This window comes from Acanthopagrus latus, chromosome 12, assembly GCF_904848185.1.
Source record: "Acanthopagrus latus isolate v.2019 chromosome 12, fAcaLat1.1, whole genome shotgun sequence".
NCBI lineage: Eukaryota > Metazoa > Chordata > Actinopteri > Spariformes > Sparidae > Acanthopagrus > Acanthopagrus latus.
The window spans coordinates 2,901,784-2,927,988 of NC_051050.1; the positions used below are offsets into that span (position 1 = coordinate 2,901,784).

Here is a 26,205-nt window from a genome sequence, read left to right on the forward strand (position 1 = left end):
GTACATTCATACACCAAAGCAGCATAATACGCACGATTATACTTCATACTGTTCTGGCACAGCCTCTCCAGCTCTTTCTGCACCTGACTGCTATAAACACACATGCGAGTAATGGAGGAGCAGGGGGACTCAGTGTTATGCCCCTTTTCCACTGGTCCAAAATTCCAACTAAACCCACTAAGATGTGTGTGCAATGGGAATGTTTAAAGTCTCCATTTGCACACATGAACATGCTAAATCCCGATGCATTATCAACATCCGGTGGTGGCGCATAGATAAGGAGGGAATTTGGGATGTGGTCTATTCAAGGACGTTTTATTTACATTTATATTTGACACAGTGTTGGAGGTCTAGTCCAGTTCATTCCTATGAAAGTTGCTCAGTGGTGAAGCCAAAAATACTCAACTTCCCAGATACTGAAAGTACTCGGGTCGCTTGCTGAGCTCGCTGACTTCAAATCGTGAGGCTCCTCTAGACTTTTCAAATGTCATTGGACCGAATGGCTGGAATTATGATAGTGAAATGAGTCATTTCGCAGGTGTTGTGATGCTCAAAATAATGTATGCACTGTTTTACAGACACTTCTTTCAAACTGGGTCTATTGTAGGTTTTTTCTTCGGTTACATCTGTTTCCAGCACAGTTGTGACGAGAAATGTGATGTTGCTGAGAAACAACATAACCCCTTCAGTTAAAGGGGGAAGTGGGAATTGGCTCAAAAGGCAATTTTTAGCAGATACACCAAAGTTTGACAAACCTGTGTAGAACCACTGATGTTAGTGGAAACACAGTATCACTTGGCCTGGGAGGAGGTGTCAATGGGGCTCTTGTCAAGATTGGACTTTTTGGCGCCCTGTTACTGTGGTTTTGTTTTGTACTTTGTTTTTCAGATGTGCTTGGTGAGGCTTGCCTTGGTTTTCTGCTGGCCGGAGCTGTTCCTGATCCACGCACCTGCAGCTGTGTTGATGTTGCTGCCCATCACTTTCCCGGACTTTGATTTGCCTGGTTGATTGGAAATTCAGTAGCCCCATTCACAGCACAGCACTTGGGTCCAGCTCGGTGCCTACAGTTGTGTTCTCCGATCACAACCCGTTAGTGTTTTTGAACCAGGTGCAGAACAGTAATCAGCACTTGATGTGCTGATCGTTATCCGTGCCAGGGGTGTAACAGGGACTGAAGGGCAACTCAAACAGGTTCACATTCATAGAATTTTGATGGTAGATTTAGAGGATTATGATTTACATGACTTCCCCGAGAAGGTGTATGAAAAGAAGGCTGAAATGTCCATGGAAGACAAACAATTCATGCGTATCATGTCTACATCTGCCACAATAAAAGATGGACAATACCAACTGAAACTCCCTCTGCAAAAAGGCTGACATCTCTATGCCAAACAATCGTGAGCCAGTAGAACAGCCTTAGACTTAAAAGGAAAGACTCCCAAAGATGCGAGCTTTCACCAGGAGTACAGAGACTTCCTTGAAGATGTCATCCACAAGGGGCATGCTGAAATGGTGTCTCCAGATCAGCTGATACAAGAGGCAGAAATTCAGAAACAGGCTGAAGCTTTGGAGCAAAAAATAAGATCAGGGTCAGAATCAAAGGAAAACATTGACAGAAAGCTGACGGAGAGCAGAGAAGAGATGAGAAAAGAACGAGAGAACTGGTGGAAAAAACAATAAAAAGGATGAACAGAGACGACAGGAGGAACAAACAAAACTCATAAAACTGCAAGCAGAATACAAACAAGAAAGAAAATATGAAGAAAAGAAAAAAGAAGATTGAATCAGAAGAACACAAGAGGGAAAAGTCAAAAGTGGAGAATCTGAAGGAGATGTATGAAGGCCTTAGAGCATGGAATCAAAACAAGATGGACCAAGCCATGCAACAGAAAGGTGTGAAATGGACCTTTAACCTTCCTGATGCTGCTCATCATGGAGGCATGTGGGAACGGATGATTAGTACGGTTAAAAGGATTTTGCTTTCTGTCATAAAACAGCAAACATTAGATGATGCAACTCACACACTGTCACATGTGAGGTGGAAGCAAATTTCAATAGCCGTCTGTTGACGACCGGATCAGATGATCCAAATATATATAGAATATCTTCTGCTCATGCAGGACCATCAGAAGTGGAAGTACAACAGAAGACACTTTGTGCAAAGGGACATTGTCTTGAAAGCAGATGCCAGTTCTCCACAAGGCTCATGGGTAACTGCTAGAGTTACTGACACTCACCTTGACTGAAGAGGAATGGTGAGGAGTGTGATGCTGCAACTACACTGAGAGACCAATGAGCAAGATCTGTCTGCTGGTTCCAGCCAGTCAGTTTAAAGTCACACATACACATCCACATAGCATTTTTGAAAGAAATTGTACATAGCTGTATTTTCTTTTGGAAGCTCCTTTTAAAAAAAAATTAGTATTGATATTACACACTTCACCCCAACAACAGGAGCCATTTTTGTTGTTACAAGGCATCGCATTTAAGTTCAGTAGGACCCAATCACTGCGCGAAATTTAGGACAAAATACACTCAGGTGTATGTGATGACAGGGACGCCATGGAGAAATTGTTTTCCCCACACGTGAATGCATGACCACTTGAACTCTTACATGCTAGAGCACTTGAAGCTAAATCAAAATTAATAGAAAGAAAATCTAAGTGGTTTGTTTACTTTTCTTAACATTCCGTACAAACATTCATGGACAATCATCACCATTCATCAGTCCCTCATCCCGACCCAGACCTTCAGTCAACAACAAGTTAGTGTTGCAGAGTTTATGTGGATATACAGGAGGGAAACAAATTCGTCCTAGAGCATAAATAGCAGACTGAAAGCCTTGACAACTCTGACTGAATATGTTTCTAATTGTATTTATTTCCCTACTTGTTGTTATAGAATAAGTCTCTTTTAGCCACAATGTAAAGTAAAAATTGCTGTGCCATTCAGCTTTTACCATTTGACATCATCTGATCCCTCTCATTCTGTAGGGTCGAGCTGATGTCAGCTAAGCCTGTGAGGGCTATAGGCATCGCTTATTCTATCCCTCCACCTTGCCAGCATTAGCCTACATGCTTTGAGCTCTCATAAAAACGCAAAGTCATTTAACAGAAATAAGACATAGATATTCAGAAGAAAACGTGTTTTTTAATCATAAATTACCTCATTGTTTCTTTAAGCAGATCACACACTTCCAAAGCAAATACAGCAGTACTAAATGAACCTTATATTTGAGTATAAAGCTCACTTCTTATCAATAAGGCCCATTCTACAGTCTGTCATTGCATGAGGCCCATGTGGCCCTGCTCAGGCCTGTAACATGAGTTGTTTCCCGACCTTTGAGGCTGGTTTGTTTGTTGTTTTACAGAGAGCTACTTCTTTCCCTCCACTGAGATCATTTGAAGCTGCGGAATCATTGTAGGCGCTGAAACCTAAGCTGCCGCTGCCAGACATTATTCATTAATAACAGCAGGCTCCTGATGACATCACAACTCTCATGGAAAAGAGTTCTGTCATAAACATTAAAGATGGCTGACACCTGTCTGCAGCTACATTAGCAGCTTGCTGCACTGCCCGAATTGTATGTGAGATGCTGGCCCTTCTGTTAACTGCTGCTTCAGGTGAGTCCAAAAGACATGAGACACACACTCTGGTAATTTATATAACTGTGTGTGAGCTGAAATTATGTTTTTCATATATTGCTTAGCAAACAGGAACACTAAAAGAGAAAACTAATGCTGAAATCCTCATAATGACTCATAATGGTGGATGGATGTAGTCAAAAAAGATCAAGACCCACAATATCGGGTTTTTCAGATTTTTATATCACGGTTGAACTGATGAATTCTGAATGAATTCAAATAGACGAAAAACAAACAGCACAACACAATTAAGAGTCATTCTCTTGAGGTAGCAACATCAATGTGTTGTCTCCTTTCAGAATAGACACATATTTTATTGAAGCTAGTCAAGTGGGTTAATCCAAACAGTACAACAGGTCTCAGCTGTGTCTGAGATGACATTCTGTGGCACCCACAGTGTCTCATTAGTGTCTGTATGAGACTGCCGGAAAGCACCACATGGATAACACTGTGAAACAGTTTGGTTATGTTTAGGCACCAAAACTGCTTGATTAGGTTTAGGAAAAGATCATGTTTAGTTACGCCATGTCATTTTACATTATTCAAGTTTTCAGGACTGAAAAAAATTAAGCTCACAAACACTAAAAGTACCAAAACCCCCTGTTAAAATGATGCCCTCTGGAAGAGCACCTGGCCTTGAAGCCAGTTTTCTTAGTGGCCAAACTGTGTAATTACATCACTGGGGCCCAAAAATACTTTTTCCCATGAGCTAACATTATGATAGAAGTGTCTGTCAAATGGTGGCTACACCGTCATAATTTGAGTCAGTTGGCCCATTAACATTTGGAATGTCTAGAAAAGCCACACTTTTTAATCATTTTATCTCCATTCAAGCTAGGCACTTAAGTGAAAGTTAGCCAGCTTGGTCGCAGAAGTCTTTAGTGCACATGCTCTACGGTCCCCACAACACAGAAGGTCCAGGTGTTTTCACAGCCGGGAAGTCAAGGCTTTCAAAACGCCACTGAGCAGCATTCGTAGTGTGAAAATCATCACATCTGTGAAGCTGCAGTAAAACACCTAACATTGATATTTATTCACATTATGACATGTGCATTTGTAAATCTGTTTTCCATGTATACATGCGGCCTGGTATTTGCAGGTGGACTGGAGCATGCATTTGTGAGTACCCAAAAATTAGCACACATTTTTTTACACATTTATAAATTACATTTTCATATGTGGATCATTTTCAGAAAACATTCTATCCATAAATAATTATCTAATGATTAATCTCAACATCTGTCATTCTGTAGAATACAGAATATCCGTAAAAAGGGCAAAGCACAGAAATGAGGTATTTATTCTCTGCTTGTGGTGTCCCTTTCAAAGCTTGTGACACTAACAGAGATAAATCCATGAACACAAAGTACAGTCTTAGCTTAATGTTTCTTTATCACACACAAGGACAGCAACTTGTTCATGTTCACATGTGCCATTATTCATGATGTTCCACATGTTTTAATAAAAATATCAATATTTGGTGCCAGCAAATCGATAATTATATCGCATTTACTAATTATCACAATCTATTGAGATATATTGATATTTTGTCGCAAGACCCTACTTTTCAACATAGGCTTGAGTATGTAATTATTGAATTCATTTCCAGGTTTACCTTAGTTTAAAAGGGAACTCCAAAAATGTTGCAAATTACAGTGTGTACAGGTATACTGCATGTGAGAAAAGTAGAATAAAGCATTTTGTAGACATAGAGGAAGCAGCATTTCATCTTTTAAATTGTCTTTAGGGATCTCACTCGATAGCTAATTTCATTGTGGGTAATAGTCCAACAGTGTTAGGAGTGCAATGCCAGACCTGTGTACTGCTTCTCAAAACGTGATGCCTACATTACCCACAATGCAACTCAGCCACTGCGTGACATTACTGGAGGCAGTGTATCACATTACATACAGATTCCTCTGGAGCCAAAAAAAAGGCATTATTCTCCTTTATATACTGCTTCTCAAGTCCTGTAAACACACTGTATTGTGTCGAATTGTTGGAGTTACCTTCTTATGTCTGTTTATATTTGGTTTAACCTTCAGTTCTTTTACTATTTTATTTCATTGGGGATTTGCTTGTAACAGGAAATTTTTCGTTTATATTTTTATGTAGGTGGTTTGTAAGCATTTTACCGCAATTACTGCCAAAAAGGACGTATACAGTGTACTGTATCACCACTACTCAGGTGAGGAGGTAATAAAAGATTTGTGCGTGTGTGTGTGTGCGTGTGTGTGCGTGCGTGCGTGTGTGTCTATTTGACAGGACAGCTTGAGAGATGACAGGAAATGGGATGAGATAGAGGGGGATGACATGTGGTGAATGGCCACTGGTCAGACTGCAGCCCTGGGCTGCTGCAGGGAGTGCAGGGCCTGTGTAAATGGGTTGCATGCTCTACCAACCAAGCTACCAGGGTGCCCATATATGATATCTGGATGTGTCATGCTGCTTTATGAAAGCTTTCCCAAAGATCTTAAAGGTGGAGAAAACGCCACTTGTGTCTCATCTTACAGAAAGGTTCGATCCCAGAGCGGTCACACAGTTCAAAGGCATTAAATTTGCTCCATGTATTGATTGGTTTGTTATTAGTTGGGGGATTAGTGCAGAGCTCCACAGACCAGAGGGAAAAGGTTTTCTAATAAAAACTGTAAGCCAGGAAGAATGAAATCTGTTCAGTAAAAAATACAGAACTTGCAAGTGATAAAGTCAGCTCTGATATCCTACAAAACCTTTATATACTGTAAATAACAAAGGTCTAATCAATGCAAATATCAGCAGCTTTTCATTATCAGGAAATCGTTTTTGATAGAGAGAAGAAAATTAAAGATAGTTTCATTACATGCTTTGCCACCCAGGAAAGTTTAAACAAACAGTCTAAAGTGGATGTCTGAGCATCTATCATTGCTATTACATTTTGTATGGATGACCATGGCAGCACAACATCTAATGCATATTGTGACCCACTGATGTCTATTCTAGCACCCGAATTTCCACATGTGACGTTGTTTGGACCCTTCACAGAAAAAAAAAAAAACAGTGAACAGAAAAAAATCTATTTTTGGTAAGAAAAGAAAAGAAAAGAAAAGAATATTTCATGTTATATATATATTTTATAGATGTTTTTGACAATTCAATGAAAATATAATAAAAACAGCGACCAATGATACCTGCCTATACAAAGCATGTTCGTGCAACCCCATCACCAGTCAAGAACTGTGTTATTGGACAACTCTCCAAACGCAGGATTACATTAAATGACTAAATTTGTAATGTCCGATTAGTATCTTTATCGTAGTAAACGTGGTGAGCAAATGACTGTGAGTATGGCAAATATATATATATTCGATAATTATCATAAGGACAAATGCTTTTTTTATGGTGGGCAACTAACAGACTTAAGGTTAGTGAAATGTGAACAGTGGGACTATTTTGGATAATGATTAAAAGCAAGCAAAAAGCACAAATGATGAATTTTTTGACATATTATTTTGACACATAAACAATAGGGGATTCATTATCATGGTGGGATCAGCAACTGGTGCACTGGACCTTCATCATACAGCCTCTCTAGTTTCAGGAGAACATTGTGGTTTGGCTTATATAATTAAGTTTCTTATTTAAAGTACGGTACCTATGTTACATACAGAACTGCAGTTAGGTTATGTACATTGTGTAACTTTTTATATCTGCAGATTAACTCACTGTTGAATTATGGTTTCACACAGGACATGAACGTAGGTCTCCTGGGCGATAAGCCCTGTGCTTCTTTGATCCCACTGTCCAAACAACAGACATCAATACAAATGTATATAAGCTGTTTTTGCAGTTGAACTATATTGCTGTTGGAATGATCACAGATCATCTAAGGTAGTCTGACTTTTTAAAAAGATGACCAAGAGGCTATAAACAAAGAACAAAACTGGGGATCGACGGATTGCACTGTGCTCTTCCATCTAAGTACACATGGTTCATATTTTCTCCTCTAAATCCCACTTAGGTGCTGCTCAAACAGGGTTCTTCAATGCGGAAATCCCAAGTTAGATACACAGGGAGGGTCCCTCCTGAAGCCCTTTGTCCCCCAGACAAACTCAGCTTCTTATTAAAGCATTAAGGACATGGTAGCAGTGGATTCATGCTCATGCTGCTCAAGGCAAAGAATTTGCCTTTCAAATAAAAAATATAGTAGAACAACAGAACAGAAATGAGGTTACATGTTGCATGTTTCTATGGTTCAGAGAGTTGATGAGGATTTCTCAGAAAAATTGGGGATTCATATGTGTTAGAGCACTACACATAAAAACTCGCACTTGGATGCAAGATATGCATCTCCTCATTTTTTTAGGAGGTCTTCTCTCTGGCTCCACCCTGAGGACAAACATTGTCAGCTCCACTGGTCAGGCTTCAAGTAAAATCTTTGGTATGGTTCGCCTTATCCAACGCTTTTGAAATGTGAGCTGAACAGCAACTTCTGTCTGGTTTAATCTCTATTCGTTTACTCAGCCCAAAATATTGGATTGAGCTGTTATCTCAACCTGTCACAACAGTGAGACAACTAACAAATAAAGCGAACACATTGATTATTTTGTCACAATGCAGTATTCTGCTGGGAAACCTTGAGCCACTTGACATGTACCACCTATCACACGCCAGCACCCTGCTGCCAGACATCACAGGACACCCCCAGGGTGTGTCCGTACCTTGATGAGTCAGAGCCAAGTCTGATCCACAGTAGGGATCCATGGATTGGAATTGTTCTGACACATCCAACTGATGCTTGATCTGATTGGAACCGACATAATTTGGAGGCCAGATTGATGTCTTGAGCTTTTTGTTATGTTCCTCTGTCCGTTCCCGAGGAGTTTATGCAGCACGGCAGGGCGTCTGGCGCCAGTCAAGTGGCATCCACGTGAATACCAGGACCCAACGTATCCCAGCGGAACACTGTATAAAAACAAGATGATCAATGTAATTCACTTCACCTGTCAGTTCTTTAAATGTTGAGGCTGATCGGCCTATGTGATCCTCTGTTTACCAGAATGGGGTTGTTGCAAGTAGCTCATACATTCAATGCCCAATGAGAAAAAGATGTGATGGAGAGTTTAGCCTGTGCATTATGTGAACAAGCGAACAGCTTCAGGCAGGGTAAATTCTCATAATTCTTACGGTTCACATTGGGAACATTGTGACCCTGTACAACCCATGATTTTACCTGTACGTAGTTTTCTTCTGGATGATGAACCACTGACCCGTGAAATGTAAAAACCAACCTTAACAGCTATGTTCATCTGTCCAATAACTGGAAAGTGCTAATATATCCCAATATATCCCCATACTGGCATTATACACATGTTCCTTTTAAGTGCATGAAAACACTGGACTTCAGCTGGATGTTTCCCAAGAAAACAACACATCTCTCATTATAAGTCCTGTGCAGAGGCTGAGGCAACAAACTGTGATTCATCCTGCCTTTGCACATGGATCACACACACAAACCAAGGGATCTGTGGGTAAGACAGGAATACAGATGAAAAGATGTGCTCTTTCCCAACAGGTGGAAGTGCTTTATAGTTTAATGAAAAGATGATTGGATTAGGTTGTGTGTCCTGTGTCTTTACACAAAGTCATATGTGATAAAATCCTGAGGTGAAATAAGGATTTTTGGGGGGGATTGAGACACCTTCAGGAAACTAATCCTATCTTGGCTATAAATGTGGCTTAACGTAATATAGTGAATAAAGTACTTTCTTAATAACTGATACATATTAAAAATCCATGACTACAAATGAAATTAGTGCCACAGCATGTGGTTACAACAGAATGCTTTCTGCTTACATTCCAGGAAAGAGGAGAGCATTCACATTTGTTATAGCTACAGCCAGTAAAGGAACCTATGATATGCTTTCTGCAGGAACCCCGTGCAGCCTGGCTACCTAGGCTCGTGCCAGAAGTGCCTGAAGTCACCCTGAGCTCCTGGATCATGCAAAGCTGCCCTATATCCCAGCAGATGCTCTGACCGCCTGTGAACTCAGTCCAGATGCTCAAGCTCCAAGCTTTCCTGTCAGGATCCACGCTGGAATGACCAAAAGTTCAAACATCTACTGCTGCCTGAGCTTATATGCATCTTCACTATTTCAGCATTTTATGACTCTCTTGAAAGTTTGACTATGTGTTTAACACCTTTAAAGAGGTGTTTTGACGTGTTAAAAGAATAGGTATGTGTTAATGTGTTACAAGAAATGCTACAATTACTTGTAACATCATCATGATGAATTGGTCATCGGTAGTTCCTGAGAACTCTGAATCGAGGACTATATAGTGAAAGAAAAATATATATGTTTGTAGTAAACAAACTGGGCGATACCACATTAATGAACTGTTAAGTGATGCTTTGTTCATATATTTCTTAATGAGTGGCTCCTGATTAATTCTGAACACAAAACTAAATCTACTCAAATAATGAACTACTTCAGTTAATCTTTGTGTGCCCCTTCAGGTTTAGTGGTCCATCAGACTGTTACCTCATCATTATCACACCCATAGAAGTTGTTCTGCAGGTTATGGCAGCCACCTTGACAGTCACATTTTACAATGCTCTGCTGGACCACTACAATTTCTACTAAAAACACTCATCTGCAACAAAACCTCTTAATCTAGTTCAAGTGTGGACATTGCAATGCTGAGGCATGGAAAAGTTGGTAAAGTAAAGAGTAGAGCGATGAGCAGCAGCGCCGAGATCAAAAAGTAGCCGAAGGTATGTCAATTGCTGCTCAGCGTCATATACTGATCCTGATGAATATGCAAATATAATGCCACTGCCGGTTTTACCACAAGTACTGGTGTAAATGTATACATTTTTCAGTCTTTAATGACTATGCTAACTTAACACATTGTCGTAAATAAAGTAATGCATTCATTTCTGTCGTATGATATGTTGTTGGGACATATGTGACATATATGTTGGGGCATATTGACAATAATTACACTTCGGATTCCTGAGGTATGATATTAAAGTAATTTGTCTACATTACTGCCAAACTACTCAAAGCTAATGAACAAGCCAGCCTTAGCTAACATGGCTAATGTTTGCCAAGCTACCGTAGCCATTTTGACTAATCGACAGCAGAAACCTTGAGCCAACCAACCAAACAATACTTACCGACAGGTTTTCTTTATTAGGAGAAATCAGTAATACAATATTTAATGTAATATACATCGTGGCACATTAACCATTAACCAGCTATTAATTCCAGGTATTTACATCTAGATCTGTTACACAACTTAGAAGATAGCATCTTTTGTAACGGAACACCAAATATTTAGGTAAGCAAAAGTATCGGAACAGATACTGACTATCTAAAACAGACTAAAGATAGCTTAGAGTGAATAATACTATTTAGTTGCAAATCCTTTTCTTGCAATAACTGCATCAAGCCTTCGACCCACTGACATCTCCAATCCTTTGCATTCTTCTTTTGTGACGCTTTTCCAGGCTTTCACTGCAGCCTCTTTCAGCTGATGGTTGTTTAGTGGGGTTTCTCCCTTCAGTCTCCTCTTTAGCAGGTAAAATGCATGTTCAGTAGGGTTAAAATCTGGAGATTGACTTGGCCGGTCTAAAACCTTCAACTTCTTTCTCCCGATGAACTCCTTGGTTGTTTTGGTGCTGTGTTTTGGGTCATTGTCCTGCTACATTATAAAGGATTTCTCGATCCGTTTGGTTCCATCTCTCTTCAAACTGGCAGACAAAGTGTTTCTGTAGACTTCTGAGTTCATCTGCTGCTGCCATCAGGTGTTACATCATCAGTGAAGATCAATGAGTCCATCCCAGAAGAAGCCAGGCATCTTGTTTCACAGATGAGCTTGTGTGTTTGGGATCATGAGCAGATCCATTCCACAAAACTTTGTCCCAGAACTCCTGAGCCTAGCCAGTCTGGCCTTCTTACTCTAATTGCTGTTGCTAATAAGAGTGGTTTGCATCTTCTGGTGTAGCCTCTGTACTTTTGTTCCATTAGTCTTCTGCGAACACTCAACTGAGATACCTTCACTCCTGCCCACTGAAGGTTGTTGGTGATGTTACTGACAGTTGTTTTTTACTTTACAGCCGTCACAATTTCTCTGTCATCAATAGATTTGTATAAAATAAAAAAAAGAAAAAAGAAGTTGCTGACCCCAATTTTGGAAATATTCCAAGAAGCATTTCTAAAAGGTAGTCTTCCGACTTCAATGAAAAGCGCTTTAATTGTTTTACTACCAAAGCAGGTAAACCCCCTAACAAGTGTGAGAATCTGCGAACCATATAGTTGTCAAATTCCAATCTTAAGATAATATGTAAGCTTTTAGCAACATTTCTTCAAAGAATATTACCGAATGTTATTGACAGAGACCCAAATGCAAGGCAAGGTTTCCACAATGTTGAACCAACTATGAGAACCTCACAGTGGCACTGGGGGAAATGTAAGGAGAACATCAGAGACAGTAGGATTTCTCAACCGTGTACCATTATTTTACCTGATGGGCCACATGGATCCTTACACAGAACCACGTGGGAGGTTGTCTGTGGAAACAACAGGCACTTTGTAAGTAGGTGGTGACTGGATGAACTGTGGTAGATGTCTATCAGCATCCATCAGTGGATAACGTTCAGTTTAATTCAATTTAATGTTGTAGAACAATTAAAATATTTGGGAGTTCATATCAGGCCTAGACTAGAAGAGGTGCTTAATGCGAACTATGAACCTTTAATGATAGAAATGAATGAGTCAGTTGATCAATGGATGTCATTACCATTATCTGTAATTGGGATAATTCATATTTTAAACATGAATTTTTCACCAAATTACTGTTTTTGTTTCAAAGATGTTCACTGCCACCTCCCCTGGATTTATTTCAAAAAATGAGGACAATATTTGTGGGGTTCACATGGAACAATAAAAGGGCAAGACTTTGTTTGTTTGGGGGGGGTTTTAAAACCAATTGTACAAATGAAATATGGGAGGCATTATTTTATACATACGTTGCATCTCACATTTTGTTTCACTTCATGTCAAACATTAATCATAGATCCACGTTGTCATAGATATTCAACCCAGCAGTGTCACTCGCGTCCTTGCACTTCCTTACCTATGTATGTAGTGAACTATAGACTTATTCCATAAGCCCCTTTCAGCTGAGAAGATATCAGCCAACTTAAATCTTGGATCAATATTTCCTCAGTCAGCGTTGTTTCACCTCCCCTGGAGAATGAAGACTGCATATTTCACCAAATATAATTTAGTTTTTATATAGTTGTTGTGTGAAATCTCTGCAGTGGACGCGACTGTGCTGTTAGGCACACACGGTGCAGTGCAGTCTCCAAACACACCCTGCCTTCAGTCAGCTTGTCTGGAACATCCTCACCACCTGCACATGTGGATTGAATAAATGATCAAAGTCTGGAAATAAAGTCAGTAAGAGCTCTCCCTCACTCATTACACTGCATACTCTCATTGTGAGTTCTGACAATGATGCAAAACCCACTTACAGCCACTACCTGGGTCATCATCAAGATGAGGCAACAACTGGTAACAAAATGGATAAATATTATCTAACATTAGTGTCTCTCTCTGAAGGAGAAATTTCCATTGTGTTGTCAGAATAACAGCCTATGTTTGTCAGTGATAAAAGCAGGCACTGCATTGCAGTTGGGCCATGTATGTGTGTATGTTTGTGTGTAATGGTTTGGACATTCATGATTCTGTATGTGTTTCTGTGCATTTATATGTGAAAGGGCAGAGGGAGAGAAACTGAGAGAACATACAAAGAAAAGAATGACAAATAGTCTTAAAAGATTAGCTGAAAGAAGGAGAGCCTTGATAAAACAACAACAACAATAGGGTATGCTTATGGACGTCCCCATAGCCTAAATGTCCAATTTACATATTCAATGACATCATCACTGGTTTGATTGTGGCCTTTGCTGCATGTCATTCCCCTCAATCTGTACTTTTGTTTCATATGTGTCTGTCTGCTCCTCTACCCCCCTTTTTCTCTCATTGGGTATCATGTCTGCTCTGTTGTGGGTGTGTTTGTTATGTGGTACAACACCTCCATCTACTGGTCATGAGAATACTGGCTCACACTTGGTTTCATTGATGTGCAATACCTCAGACAGTACCATCTGGTGTGATAATGATATGACTGCTCTCACTGATGTTCCTCTGGTCCTTTGCTGACTCCTGCTCAGTGACCTTTGACCTTTTCCCAGTGGATGCTGGGAGTGGTTTTGGTCTGGTGTTCATTTACTCCTTTTGACCAGGCTACTATATGTTTCACTGATGTAATGTTCCCAACAGCACAACTACAGATGAAAGGCATTCTGGTGGTTCCTGCTGATTTGGCAGCTCTGAAAAAGCTGCTAAACAGATCCCAAGTCTGGAAATACCTTCCACGCTAACAGACACTGAATATCTAGACTCTACGAATGGAGATAAACTGGTAACTACTGTCAAGCCTCTAAATTGTAGAGCCTCACCAGCACTGAGGTCATGATATTTATCTTGAAGGTGGCACAAGAACAAAGGTCATAGCATATTCAAAAAATAAGTGGGTTTACTTTTGAGGAGCATGAATGTGCTCAACACATTTCATGGTCACCTTTTATTAAATCTGAAATTTTGAACCAGTGGTATGTGTACCTCTGGGGGCACTTCAACAGTTGTAAGAGAATGTATACAAAAAATAAACAAATAAATGAAAATAGAAAAAAACATTTTTTGGTAAAAGACAAGATAATCCCACAATTGGGAAATTTGAAAAAAAAATATATGTTTATTGTGTTTGTGAAGAAGATATGTAGGATTAAAGACTGTGGGAATTGTTGGACATTAGAATAAGATATAAATTTGCAGAGTTTCTTTTTCATTTCAATCCAATATATATTAGACATACATGTTTAAAAAAGTATTCCAGTGGGTGATTTTTTTCTAAAGAAAAATAAAAGTCAAACATACAGTAGCTGATGACAGATACCATTAAAGCTGGAAACTACGCCACATCTTTATTCAATGTACTTCAAACATGGAGGTGTCTGCAGCCAGCTGATGCCACTGCTGCTGATTTCAGAAGGGTAAATAGGCAGTTTAACTGTGTAAGTATGTAGAAAGTTAATTCACACCTTCCAATCAGAATCAGAACAGAGTATTCTGCCTGACCATGGTATAAATATAGATAAACGCCAGTTCCATTTGAGCTGATACACCTACACAGTAATGATGAACTGAATTTCACATTACACCAAATCTTATGTCTGGGCTAACATTATGATATAGTGATGCAATGATGTGCCACAAATACACTGCAATGATGCTACAGAATTATCTAAGACCAAGACAGATGTTTTTAATACATATGTCTATATTTCTGTAGCATCATTGTAGTGTTTTTGTGGTGAACCAAACACATTCTAAATGCGTCCTTCAGTGGTATTATAAGTAACGATGTCTCTTTAACCTCTTTCATTTCCTGCTTCAATAGTAAAGAAAACACATGTACATGTACGTGGTGATAGGTTCAGCATGTATTAATATATATATACAATCAGTGGCCACTTTATGAGGTGCACATCTGCTCTTTAATGCAGATAGAAATGTATCTGAGTACATGAAAACATGCACACCTGGTGATATGATGCATATTGCTGTACAATGGATGACATGAATACGATGGTTGAGTTTTTTTGCTGTTTTTTTTTTTTTTTTATTAAGTTATTAATTGACCAGTGCACCTCAGGCAACACAATGAAGAAGCATTCAGAGTTCAGTCTTAGTGTTTAAAAACAGCACAAGCCTGTGAAGGTACATTGCATACAGACAGGTGAGTCAGTGATTAGACAGCTGATTGGCTGCAGGCTCAGTCCCGGACCAGTTCTCTGCCTGCTGCGGGATCAGGACCCTGGACAGCGTCCCTCCTCCTCAGGGTGATGACAGGAGCAGAGGGGAGCACTGCGCTCCACGTCACATCTGCAGGTACGTGGATCCTCAGCGTCTGTGCAGAGGTCGATCCCTCAGAGCTCACAGGTGTTCAACACGGGCGGGACACGGGCTGAACAGGTAGGGCAGTCAGGACACGATGCAAAGAGTTTTCCACAAACTACGTGATTGATAATCTACAATATGTTTCTTCTTGTCAGGAACAGGGTGATATTTATTCTAATAGCTAATTCAAATCTCCGCTTCAAAGATAATTAATTGATTGGTTTGAAACGGTGATGCAGCAAACAGGTTCTGTTGATTCCTGCTGGAGATGGCTGAGGTGGAACACAGAGCAGGCACATGTTTGGCTTTTTCAGGTCCGTCTCTGCAGAATGCAGTGCAGACAGGCCGTGTGTCCGGAGGAGCTGTGTCCGGTCTGTGGAGATAAAGTCTCTGGGTACCACTACGGGCTGCTCACCTGTGAAAGCTGCAAGGTACCCGCCGATTGCTTCTCTTCTGATGGTTTTGGTTTCTGTGACTGACAGGTAGCAAGAACAGGTAGAGAGCTTGTAAAACAGTTGACTAAATAAACCAGAACCTGTCCCGGTCATGTGGACCCCTGCTCTTCTTCAACGTCCGCAGGGTTTTTTCAAAAGAACGGTTCAGAACAACAAGCAGTACGTGTGCGCTGAGAGCCAGGACTGCACGATCGACACCACCCAGAGGAAACGCTGTCCATTCTGCAGGTTCCAGAAGTGTCTTCATGTTGGCATGCGGCTGGAAGGTGAGGAGGGATTAACGTGGAGGTCAGTGGGAAAAATCACCCAGCACCAGCCTCGCACTGTGCGCAGCCTTGCTCTCTGATGCTCGTCCCAATGTCTCCACAAAGTTTACATTGGATATGAGGAGGTCATATAATATGAAATCAAATGATTGTCTTATCCTTATTAGATCTGATTGTATTGAGGTGCGGTCGATAGTTTTCACTGTTTTCTTTTTGTGTCCTTGTTTTTTTTAAAGGAGCATTCTGTAGTTTAGCTGAAGAAATGTTCATTAAAAGTGAAAGCTCTTCATTGGCTGATTTTTGTCTCCGCCTAGACAAACTGAATAATCCAACTCTCTTTGTTTTCATGACTGAATAAACTGAACTTAAAAGACAACATTGTTTATACTGTTTTACTTTGTTTATATGTGGCGGACCCTGCCACCTTTCTAGCTTTAAACTTTGATTTGGGACCTTATTTTCCTCTGAGAACAGATTATGGAGAAAGTTTGTATTATTACCTCAATAATACTGTAAATATTCTTTTCTTTTCCAGATTTACACAATGCCTCTTTAATAACAACAATTATTATTATTATTATTATTATTATTATTATTATTATTATTATTATTATTATTATTGTTGTTGTTGTTATTGTTATTGTTATTGTTATTATTATTATTGTTATTATTATCATATAGTTTTTTCCCTGCAAATAGACTGATTTAAAAAAACAAAGTTCAGTTTCATCAATAAGTTACAAGTTGTCAGATAAATGTAGTAAAAATGTAAAAGTGCAATATGTAAAACATAATTAATTAATCTATCTAACCATTTACAATCTATAATGATAAATACCTTGTAGTTCATCTATAAATATTATGAGGATGGTCATTTTGACATGTTTGTTTGTATTATATTTGCTTGGTAAATGGTTTATAAAGCACTACATTGTTCATTTAAGTGTTACTTTGTTGTAATTAAAAATGACTTGGAAGTAAAAGTTAGACTTGTGACCAAAAGGGCACATTAAGTATGACATCGACGTGCTGAGGACTCCATTTACATTCTAGGTTTTGCTCAGTGGGTGCTAAAGGAGAGGAATTATGTCAGTCGTAACATGGTTTCACCCTCTGAATGAGCAACCTCAGCAATTATCTGACATTAAGGATAGAGTGTTGGTATCAAGAGATATCAGCTTGAAATATCACTCTAAACAAATGAACCTTTCTCATCAGCTGTTCGTGCAGATCGGATGCGAGGTGGCAGAAACAAGTTTGGTCCCATGTACAAGCGTGACCGTGCCCTCAAGCAGCAGAGGAAGGCTTTGATCGAAGCGAGCGGACTGAGAACAGAGAGCAGCCCACCTCTGGTCTCCTCAACCCACCACAGAGACTTCTCATTTACTGGTGGCCTCAACCCAGTTCCCACGCTTCGAAGCACCACACTACCTATAGGAGAGAATGATTGTCTCAGCCACCAGCTTCCATCAGTGTGCTCACTGCCCTCCACCCAGTACCAGTGTGCCTCCCTCTCAAACTGGGCCATCAAGTCAGAGCGCAGCAGCAACTGTGCGAGTCCTCCGGGCGCTGCTGCAGGAGTCGCCTCAGACTCAAGTCATTTCTCTCCACAGAGTCCCAGGATACCACAGCTAGTGTTGGAGCTCCTGCGCTGTGATCCAGACGAGCTGCAGCTGCAGAATAAGATCGCTGCTCATCTCCTGCAGGAGCAGACGGGCCGGGAGAGACACAGGAGCACCTTCAGCCTGATGTGCCTCATGGCTGACCAGACGCTCTTCTCCATCGTGGACTGGGCCCGTACGTCCATCTTCTTCAAACAACTCAAGGTCAGATCCTGTCTGTTGGCTTTGGCTTTTGAGTTAAAAGCAAATGACAAGATTTTATTATCCAACACTCATAACTTTCTATTTCTACCCATGGTGCAAATTACAACTACATGTTCTCGGGCACTCTACTTCATAGGAATATCTGTATTTAAGTTGAGAACTTCCATTTTTTTGCGACTTTTTACGTGTACTCCACTTTTTTTTTCTTCCTACATTTGACAGCTGTAGCTAAAAGATACTTTACATACTTTCAATTAACGTACAAATTTACTATCAGCTCAAAAGATTGTATTAGCTGTCATAGATTTAAGCTGCACTTACTGTTAAATTGCAGCCAAATTAAGACAATGTCACCGCACTCAGTGATCAGGAGAAAGCACAGGTTTTGGGTTAAGAGTAGCAGATGATTACTGCCCACAGCTTCTTTCAACCATCCAGTCTGACAAGACCAAGAGAGGAGAGGAAGAGAGGAGCTATTTTAATCCAGTTTAGATTTAAGGCTGCTCCTAGCTAATGACTGGCTGCAGCAAAATGAAATGGACAAATGGGCAAATGTGAAATAAGAGACTGTTGTGCCCACAGAGACCTGTCAGTGACACAGCAACACAGTGACAACCAGCAACCAGTTAGCTTGACTTAATACAAAGATGAGAAGCAGGACTTCCTCAAAAGCCCTCTAACAACATTTTACAGAGAGGAGGACCTTGTCACAGATGTTGGGATGTAAAGAGCAAATGTAACCGTGCATGGATCTGTGACTGAAAACGTCAGTGTGACAGCAGACAGATGCAAGCCTGGACAGATGTGCACCTGCTTTTCTGTGGCATACTGAGGTCATCTTCTCATCTGTGCCAGCTCAGCATCTTGTCATGGCAACATGAACGAGTGCAGTTCGACAGCTCAGCCAAATTGTGCTGTAGTATTCTGGTCATTGCACACTGTTCACACCCATAGAACCCCCTCTTAAATCATTTCTATTTATATTTTGACATTTTCAACCAGCTGGTCCAAGGAAAAATACTGTTTTAACCCGAATTTGTTTACGGTAATATTTATGATATATAAAATATAAAACTCAACTTTCTGTTGAGTCCTATCTTGGATTATTGGATAATGTATAAATGCTAAATCACAATTACATGTTGCAGACCCACAGTATATAATTCAGTTTTTCTATGAAACGTTATTTCAATCCGATATTTTAGGCTCGGGCTATTTTAGATAAGTTAGGCTAAGAAATATTCAAGTTCTCTGCAGACAAAACAACTCCATATGTAGTCCCACACCCCAAAGTTCTGAAAACATGCTGGCTTGCATGATGAGGAAACCAAGTTTTGATCAACATATTTGTTAGTCACTGTGATTGGACAGTCAGATTATGGCAATTAACTAAGCACACCAGCTTGAGTATTAGCATCTGGCTACCATGGAAACACCTGAATGAAACCTTTCACCACAGCATTAACTGAAAACATTTTTTCTTTGGTTTACTTTTGTTGTCCAAATATGTGTATAATGACATTTCCATCAGCCTCAGGAGTATATCATACCTGCTAAACATATGAGCATCGTCAGCTGTCATGGTTGGAACTAGATGGAAGGGACATGTCTAAAAATGCTGATAACTGATTCATTGTATAAGCATGTACTTGAATTGTTTAAATCCTTCTTTCTGCTCCAAGGTGAGTGATCAGATGAAGTTGCTACACAGCAGCTGGAGTGACCTGTTGCTTCTGGACATCATCTCCAGACAGGTGCTGTACGGCAGAGAGGGCAGTCTGCTGCTGGTCACTGGGCAGGAGGTGAGTCACCTCTGCTCCCCCCAGATTTATTCTGCCTGTTCTATTTGTAGCTAATGAAGATATGTTACAAACCAAACATACAATTGTAATTCTCACATTCATGTCACATTCTCATACAGTATACTGTTCATCCCTTGCTGTATACTATAGACTTTGTCCCGTATGATCAGACAAGTGACTGTTCCAGATGTCATTGCATGTGTTCTTTGGTCCAGATGGAGCTGTCATACATTGCCTCTCATGCTGGTCCTACCTTGGCAAACTTAGTCCAGAGAGGACAGGAGCTGGTTGACAAGCTCCACAACCTAAAGGTGGACCACCAAGAGTTTGCATGCATCAAGTTCCTCATCCTGTTTAACCCAGGTTAGTGACAACAGAGGCTTTTGGGTTTAAAGCTTCAGATTGGAAAAAAAATCATAAGTGTGCCTTCAGCCAACATATGTTTCAGTAATGCATTTATAGCATGTTTCGAAAAACAGAGCTTTTCCAGGGGGTACAAGGGTCATGTAAGGGCTTTACCTGCATCTGGAACAGACGAACAGGTTCTCTGTTCCCTCTCTGCTCTGGAGGTAGTAGTTTTCGATGGCTCAGGGATTACGGAAGCCGTATTTGCAGTGCTGAGCTTTCCTCAACAGTCAGACACAGATGGCTGCTTCAACATGTGTACAGCTTTAGTAACAGAGTTACAGGCTGGTGGTTCTATTCCAGGACCCTGCAGTCAACATGTTGAGGTGCCCTAGGGCAAGTTACTGAACCCTTGTTATCACTACTGATGAGCAGGTGGCACCTTGCATGGCAGGCTTGGCCACCAGCGTATGAATGTGTGTGTGAATTGGTGAATGTCTAGCAAACTAGCAAAGCACTTTATTAATATAGCACTTTACCACCAGTTCTCTTTGACATAGCAGTAGAGACCTGAATACACATTCATTCCATGGTACTCCGTTTCCCCCCACTGACCAGATGTGAAGCAGCTTGAAGACCATCAGTACACTGAGAGTGTGCATGAGCAGGTTGAGAGAGCCCTGCTGGAGTACACACTGTGCACGTCCTCCCACCTTCTTGGACGCTTTGCTCACCTGCTGCTGTGTCTGTGTGAGTTGCGCTCTCTCAGCGCGCTCGCTGAAGACTACCTGTACTGCAAACACCTGAGTGCTGAGGTGCCCTGCAACAGCCTGCTCATTGAGATGCTCCATGCCAAGCGCAGCTGGACATGAAGTCTACAGAGGCTCTGTGGTGGTCTACATGTTAGCATATGGAAGCAACAAACTGTGATTAATGTCTAAAACAATGAGATTATCCCAGATATTTCCCTTTGTGCGAGAGCCCAACCAATAAATCTATTGGCCTATCACAGATATATCCATATTGGTGTATATGTTGCTCAATAGACCATATGAAACCTTTATTAGAGATTTTAATGTAGAAAACAGATCCACAGGGAGATTTAGTCATTAAATTACCATTAGGTTAACTGTTTTAGTGCACTGATGTCATGTTAGACAATAAGGTTTATTGGTAAAGTGAAAAATATCCTGCCTCCATTATGTCAAGTGTTTGATAATCAATAGTATATCAGCTGATATATTCTATCAGAATTTGTTTTACTTCCTTATATCAACATTGGCAACGGACCCATAAATCGAGTATACTTAGTGCTTTAAAACGTAATTTTAGCAATATTATGTAAAAAAAAAAAAAAAGAAAAGAAAAAGAAATAAATAGCCCAATGTGACTTGTAGCTGCTTCTTAGAAACCCCTTCTAAGATGAATGTACTTTTACGACTACAAAATAATGAAAGCTTAAAATAAGAAATTCTGAATTAGACAAAATAGTTTTGTACCTGTCAGTGTTGATCAATACATCTTCAGGGTTCCAGTAATTCTAGTTTTAAGCATTACTCAGAACCAATTTTTTAAAAAATCTGTAACAAGTAACAATATCTTATAATGATAATTTAGGACAAATTAGCTTGAAACAAGTGAATGTACTGGAGTGAGAATTGCCTGGTAAGAAAAAATATCTTGCCAGACAACGAAACAAGCGTACAGTATATTGCCTTTTAGACAATTTATTTGACTTAGATTGTGTTGTGTTTAAATACTATCATCGATGGCATCAACGTAAATTCATATCCTACAGGACATATTTCATTATACAAACAAAAGGTTCTTTTCAGCTATAATACATTTAAAATACTCATTCTGTGCATACTTATATTTTGAGTTCAATAAAGGACTTTTACAAGTAGTGTCGATGTTGATGTTCTGCTTGTGTGTTGTTTATAAGGTGACATTTTTTTGAAGTGACAAAAATAATATCAGTTTTCATTAAGCATTTTGCATTCAGGACCTCCAGACAATAATGCATGTTGTCATGCAGTCTGTCATGCATTATTTTTCTACGTGGTGACAAATTGAGAAGGTTATGAGGTGTCAGCCTGCAACTGAGACACAGGAAACACATCACAAACATCACATCACAGCTGTTTTGGGTTTTTTTTACAGAATACATTGAAAACTTATTCCAGGATATCATGAACAGTTTCTGCTCATATACTACATTGTCATCAGAGTCTCAAGTCTAAAATCAACAAAAAAAGCTTTTCTTTTTCCTCTCTCTTGAGGACATACAACATACAACAGACATACACGTCAGTTCATAAACAAATTGTACAAACAGATGGTATGTGTTATGTGCTTACAAGACAAATATGTTTTTCTATACATTGTTTTTGTTGAGGTGTATCTGGTATTTTGGAGCCTTTTGGGCATTGAGTAGAATTTTGAATGAAGGCCTGTGGGCTTTAGCCATGTCTGGCCACAAAGTGTGAGTTCTGATCCGTCCAGCAGGGATGATTAATGATGCTGCAGCCACATGATCACTTTTCGGAAATATACATGCTGTGACACATAGCACAGCTTGTGATTTAGTCCAAGATAATATTTTTGGAGGAAAAAGATAGTGGGCAACACACACTACCTGCAGCTCAAAGTCAGGGCACATTAAATCTTTGTTATCGGTCACTGAGATCCCACTGATAACACCTTCTACCACCTGTTTTGTCCTTTGTACCTTAGTAAAAGGCTTAATCAACATAATGCACTCATCTGGTTTTGTGGAGGCGCCCTATCTGATCTTGTCCACCTCACTGGAGCGCATTTCAAAATCGACCTTGACATCCAGCTGGCATCAAGTTGGCATCCATCCTTTTCAAGGACAAAACATGGCAGCGGGATTAAATACACAATGTAACTGGCCCAGAGCAGGTTGTTGTTCTGTTGGGACGGATCTAACAGAATCTGATTTACCAATACAGCTTCCCTCTGACAGAAAAATAGTCTCACTTGATTGAAATACATTAAGTCAGGGAACCTGTTAAAATAAAACTTTGTGTGCTATTGTGTTCATTATTAGTAACTCCAGTTAATTGAAATCATTTCATGTCAACCTTCAGACATGCTGGTGAGTTAATTCTATGTCTTCTTTACATTAAATCTCAGTTTAAAAGTTTAAGTGAACAGTTTGAATGTTTGAATGACTTTCAGAATGTTTTATTGGATTCTCCCCCATTTGCTTCAATGGCAGCGTGCACTCGAGCTAACATGGACTCCACACATGTCCACTAAGACCTCGACAGCAGCCTTCTTTTGATAGTATCTTTGCTGTTCGTAGTCTTGTGTTCTTCTGACACTTCTGACTTTCTGAATCCTCAAACTCTGGTTATTTACATGTTTACATGACAACATTAGAGGTTTTCTAAAGGTCTCAGACTTTTGGACACAATGTGAATAAAAATGTTTGCTGAGCTAACTGCTTCAATAATAGTAGATCAAGGTTTAGGCTCTGTCAAATGAGAATTTTCTCACTTTCCTCAGTGATATGTTTCCAAGTGGATATTTTTAGTTGTATTTGAGTTGTGTTTGGAGATATTTGTCTACTCCACCATAATAAAAGTAAATCTGACTATAAGCAGTGTTCTGTTGTATGGAAACACACTTGTGGCATTTAAAGCATATAACAATAACTTCTTTTAATAACATAATTATAGTTAAAATCCAAGTGCCTGATGCAAGACAGCACAGTTGATTTTACTGTACAGTATACAGGTCAAAATGAAAACCATACAGAATATGCATAGTGAAGAAATGCTGTAGCTTTGGGCTCCAAAATAACATTTTGTATGTGTGTATTTTTTAAATTTCAAACAATTTCTTTTTATATCAGTCATTCAAAATATTAGTGTTCTCTTATTGCACTACAATTGAGCTACATCCAAGTGTCAAACTTCTTTAGGTTAATCCTTTTGTTAAAGCCCTGTTTTAAAGCTGCAGTCTGAAGTCATGAGAAAAAAGTGGAATTAGCCCACAGAGGAGCCTGCTGTGCACGAGTAGGCTTGTAACCATGGTAACAGAGGATGTCAGATAACCAAGATGGTGTATTCAAAATAACAACAACATCATAAGCCCTGATTGTTCTCTTTCTAATCAATACAACTAAATTACAATGATGAGTGCCTCATGCCGATCACTGTAGGTATCCTGAGTAACAAACAATATTTCTCCCATCGCTGTAGACAAAGTTACCAGCGAATCATTCAGGTAAACATCAGAGCGTACTGAACACAAACTAATGTCACTTGAAAGACACTTTTGCAAACCAGTAGCTATAAACACAAAGCTAAACACTGGAGTTACCGTACAACCTAACAAGCTAGATTTAGCAACAAGCCATGTAGCTCGACTGCAACATCATATGGCAATATGCGCTATTGTGAGTATTACTGTAACCACTGCCACCACAGTCTTGTGGTTAAAACATAGAATTAAACATATATCAAGCGGGGGTCCTTACTTGTCCAGCAGAAAATCAGCTAACTCTGCATCGCTCTTGAGTCCTTACAAATCCCGCAGCTCCCTCCACCACTGAAATGACACTTTTTACTCTGCTTTTCTTCGTCAGTCTTCTTATTTCTTCTCTTTGACGTGGGCAATGTTGGGGCAATTTTTGGCTCTGTTGTTGTTGTCTGTTCTCCTCCATTGTTTACAGGTCAACATATCTGACCAGGTAAGAGCAGGAACTACACCTGTGCAGGGGAGGGGCACTGCTCAGTACCTATGTGAGGAAGGGGGGCTGCCAGCAGTATGCACAAGAATGACTGACACTTCTCAGACACTCCCCTTGGTTCTGATTGGTTGTGTTGTTCCAGGAGCAGTGGATTCTTGCAAATCAAATTAGAGTCACTGGGTGGAGCCACAGACAGTGGATTTTTACACAGCTGACCTGTATGTTATTCTACTGTCAGATCATAATGACAATTTTAGTACAACAACAAAAAAATAGTCAGAGACTACAGCTTTAAGTAGTTTAATATTGGATGGATTTAAGCAGCTGAACCTTCTGATCCCAGCTTCATAACTGTCCTTAACTCTGTCTTGCAGTGCAAGTAACCTACACGTTTTCAAACCCCATTACTGAAACAATCACCAGAGGTGGTCCACATGTAGACCACACAGAGGCCTGACTAACATGAAAGCTGGAGTCAGTGTAGTGTGGAAATCAAATCAGCAGTTCAACTGTACCTACAGAACAGCCAGCGAGACAGCGCTCATATTGAAATGGGAATTACTATGGAAACTAGACAATTCCCCGCCGGGAAATGGGCTGTGCGCTTTGCCCCGTGACGAAAAAACTATGAAAGCTAAAGCAAAAGTTGAATCTACATTTTAAAGTTTGAATGGTGTGTCTAGGTCAACGTATGCCAGAGAAGTCAGTTTTTGAAATCTTGACAAATGTTGAAGATTTGCAACTTTTTTTTACCTCGTCCCATTAATTTCTTATGGGAAATGTTTGGCAGTTTTTCGTGTCTTACAACGCGAAAAATTGATATTCTGAAAAACTGAATGATAGCATACCACACTCAACGGTGTGGGACGAGTTAGCGACAGAAAAAAGGGCTGTCAATGTACAGTGGATTGTAAAATAAACACATAGAGAGACAGACAGACAGATAGAGACAGACAGATAGAGAGAGACAGACAGACAGACAGACAGACAGACAGACAGATAGAGAGAGAGACAGACAGAGACAGACATACCGAGTCAGATCGAGCGCTACACAAAGTACACAAACCTTGATGTTATAGCAGCCTACAAGAGTTATATATTGGTCGTCAGTCATTTGCTCGGCGATGGTGAACCCA

The 26,205-nt window shown here is 40.0% G+C and overlaps 1 protein-coding gene across 2 annotated transcripts; it reads left to right on the top strand.

Annotated features, from left to right (window-relative positions):
* Nucleotides 1–15,580: 15,580 nt before the first annotated feature.
* Nucleotides 15,581–21,321, top strand: LOC119030062 (nuclear receptor subfamily 5 group A member 2-like). Of its 2 annotated transcripts, XM_037117391.1 has the most exons (7): nt 15,581–15,727; nt 15,967–16,083; nt 16,232–16,373; nt 17,592–18,199; nt 19,882–20,001; nt 20,217–20,364; nt 20,965–21,321. In XM_037117391.1, exons 2-7 carry the CDS (start codon nt 15,982–15,984, stop codon nt 21,216–21,218), a joined length of 1,374 nt encoding a protein of 457 aa, XP_036973286.1. In that variant the 5' UTR covers nt 15,581–15,727; nt 15,967–15,981; the 3' UTR covers nt 21,219–21,321. The 2 variants fall into 2 exon arrangements, with proteins under 2 accessions (XP_036973286.1, XP_036973284.1); XM_037117389.1 differs by lacking the exon at nt 15,581–15,727 and having other exon boundaries at nt 15,826–16,083.
* Nucleotides 21,322–26,205: the final 4,884 nt, after the last annotated feature.

What these genes read in the sequence shown, in the direction of transcription:
- LOC119030062 (XM_037117389.1), top strand. Translation starts at nt 15,886, where the DNA reads ATGCAGCAAACAGGTTCTGTTGATTCCTGCTGGAGATGGCTGAGGTGG. An exon ending in TCACCTGTGAAAGCTGCAAG is followed by an intron (nt 16,084 to 16,231) that starts GTACCCGCCGAT and finishes CAACGTCCGCAG; the next exon opens with GGTTTTTTCAAAAGAACGGT. An exon ending in TGTTGGCATGCGGCTGGAAG is followed by an intron (nt 16,374 to 17,591) that starts GTGAGGAGGGAT and finishes CTTTCTCATCAG; the next exon opens with CTGTTCGTGCAGATCGGATG.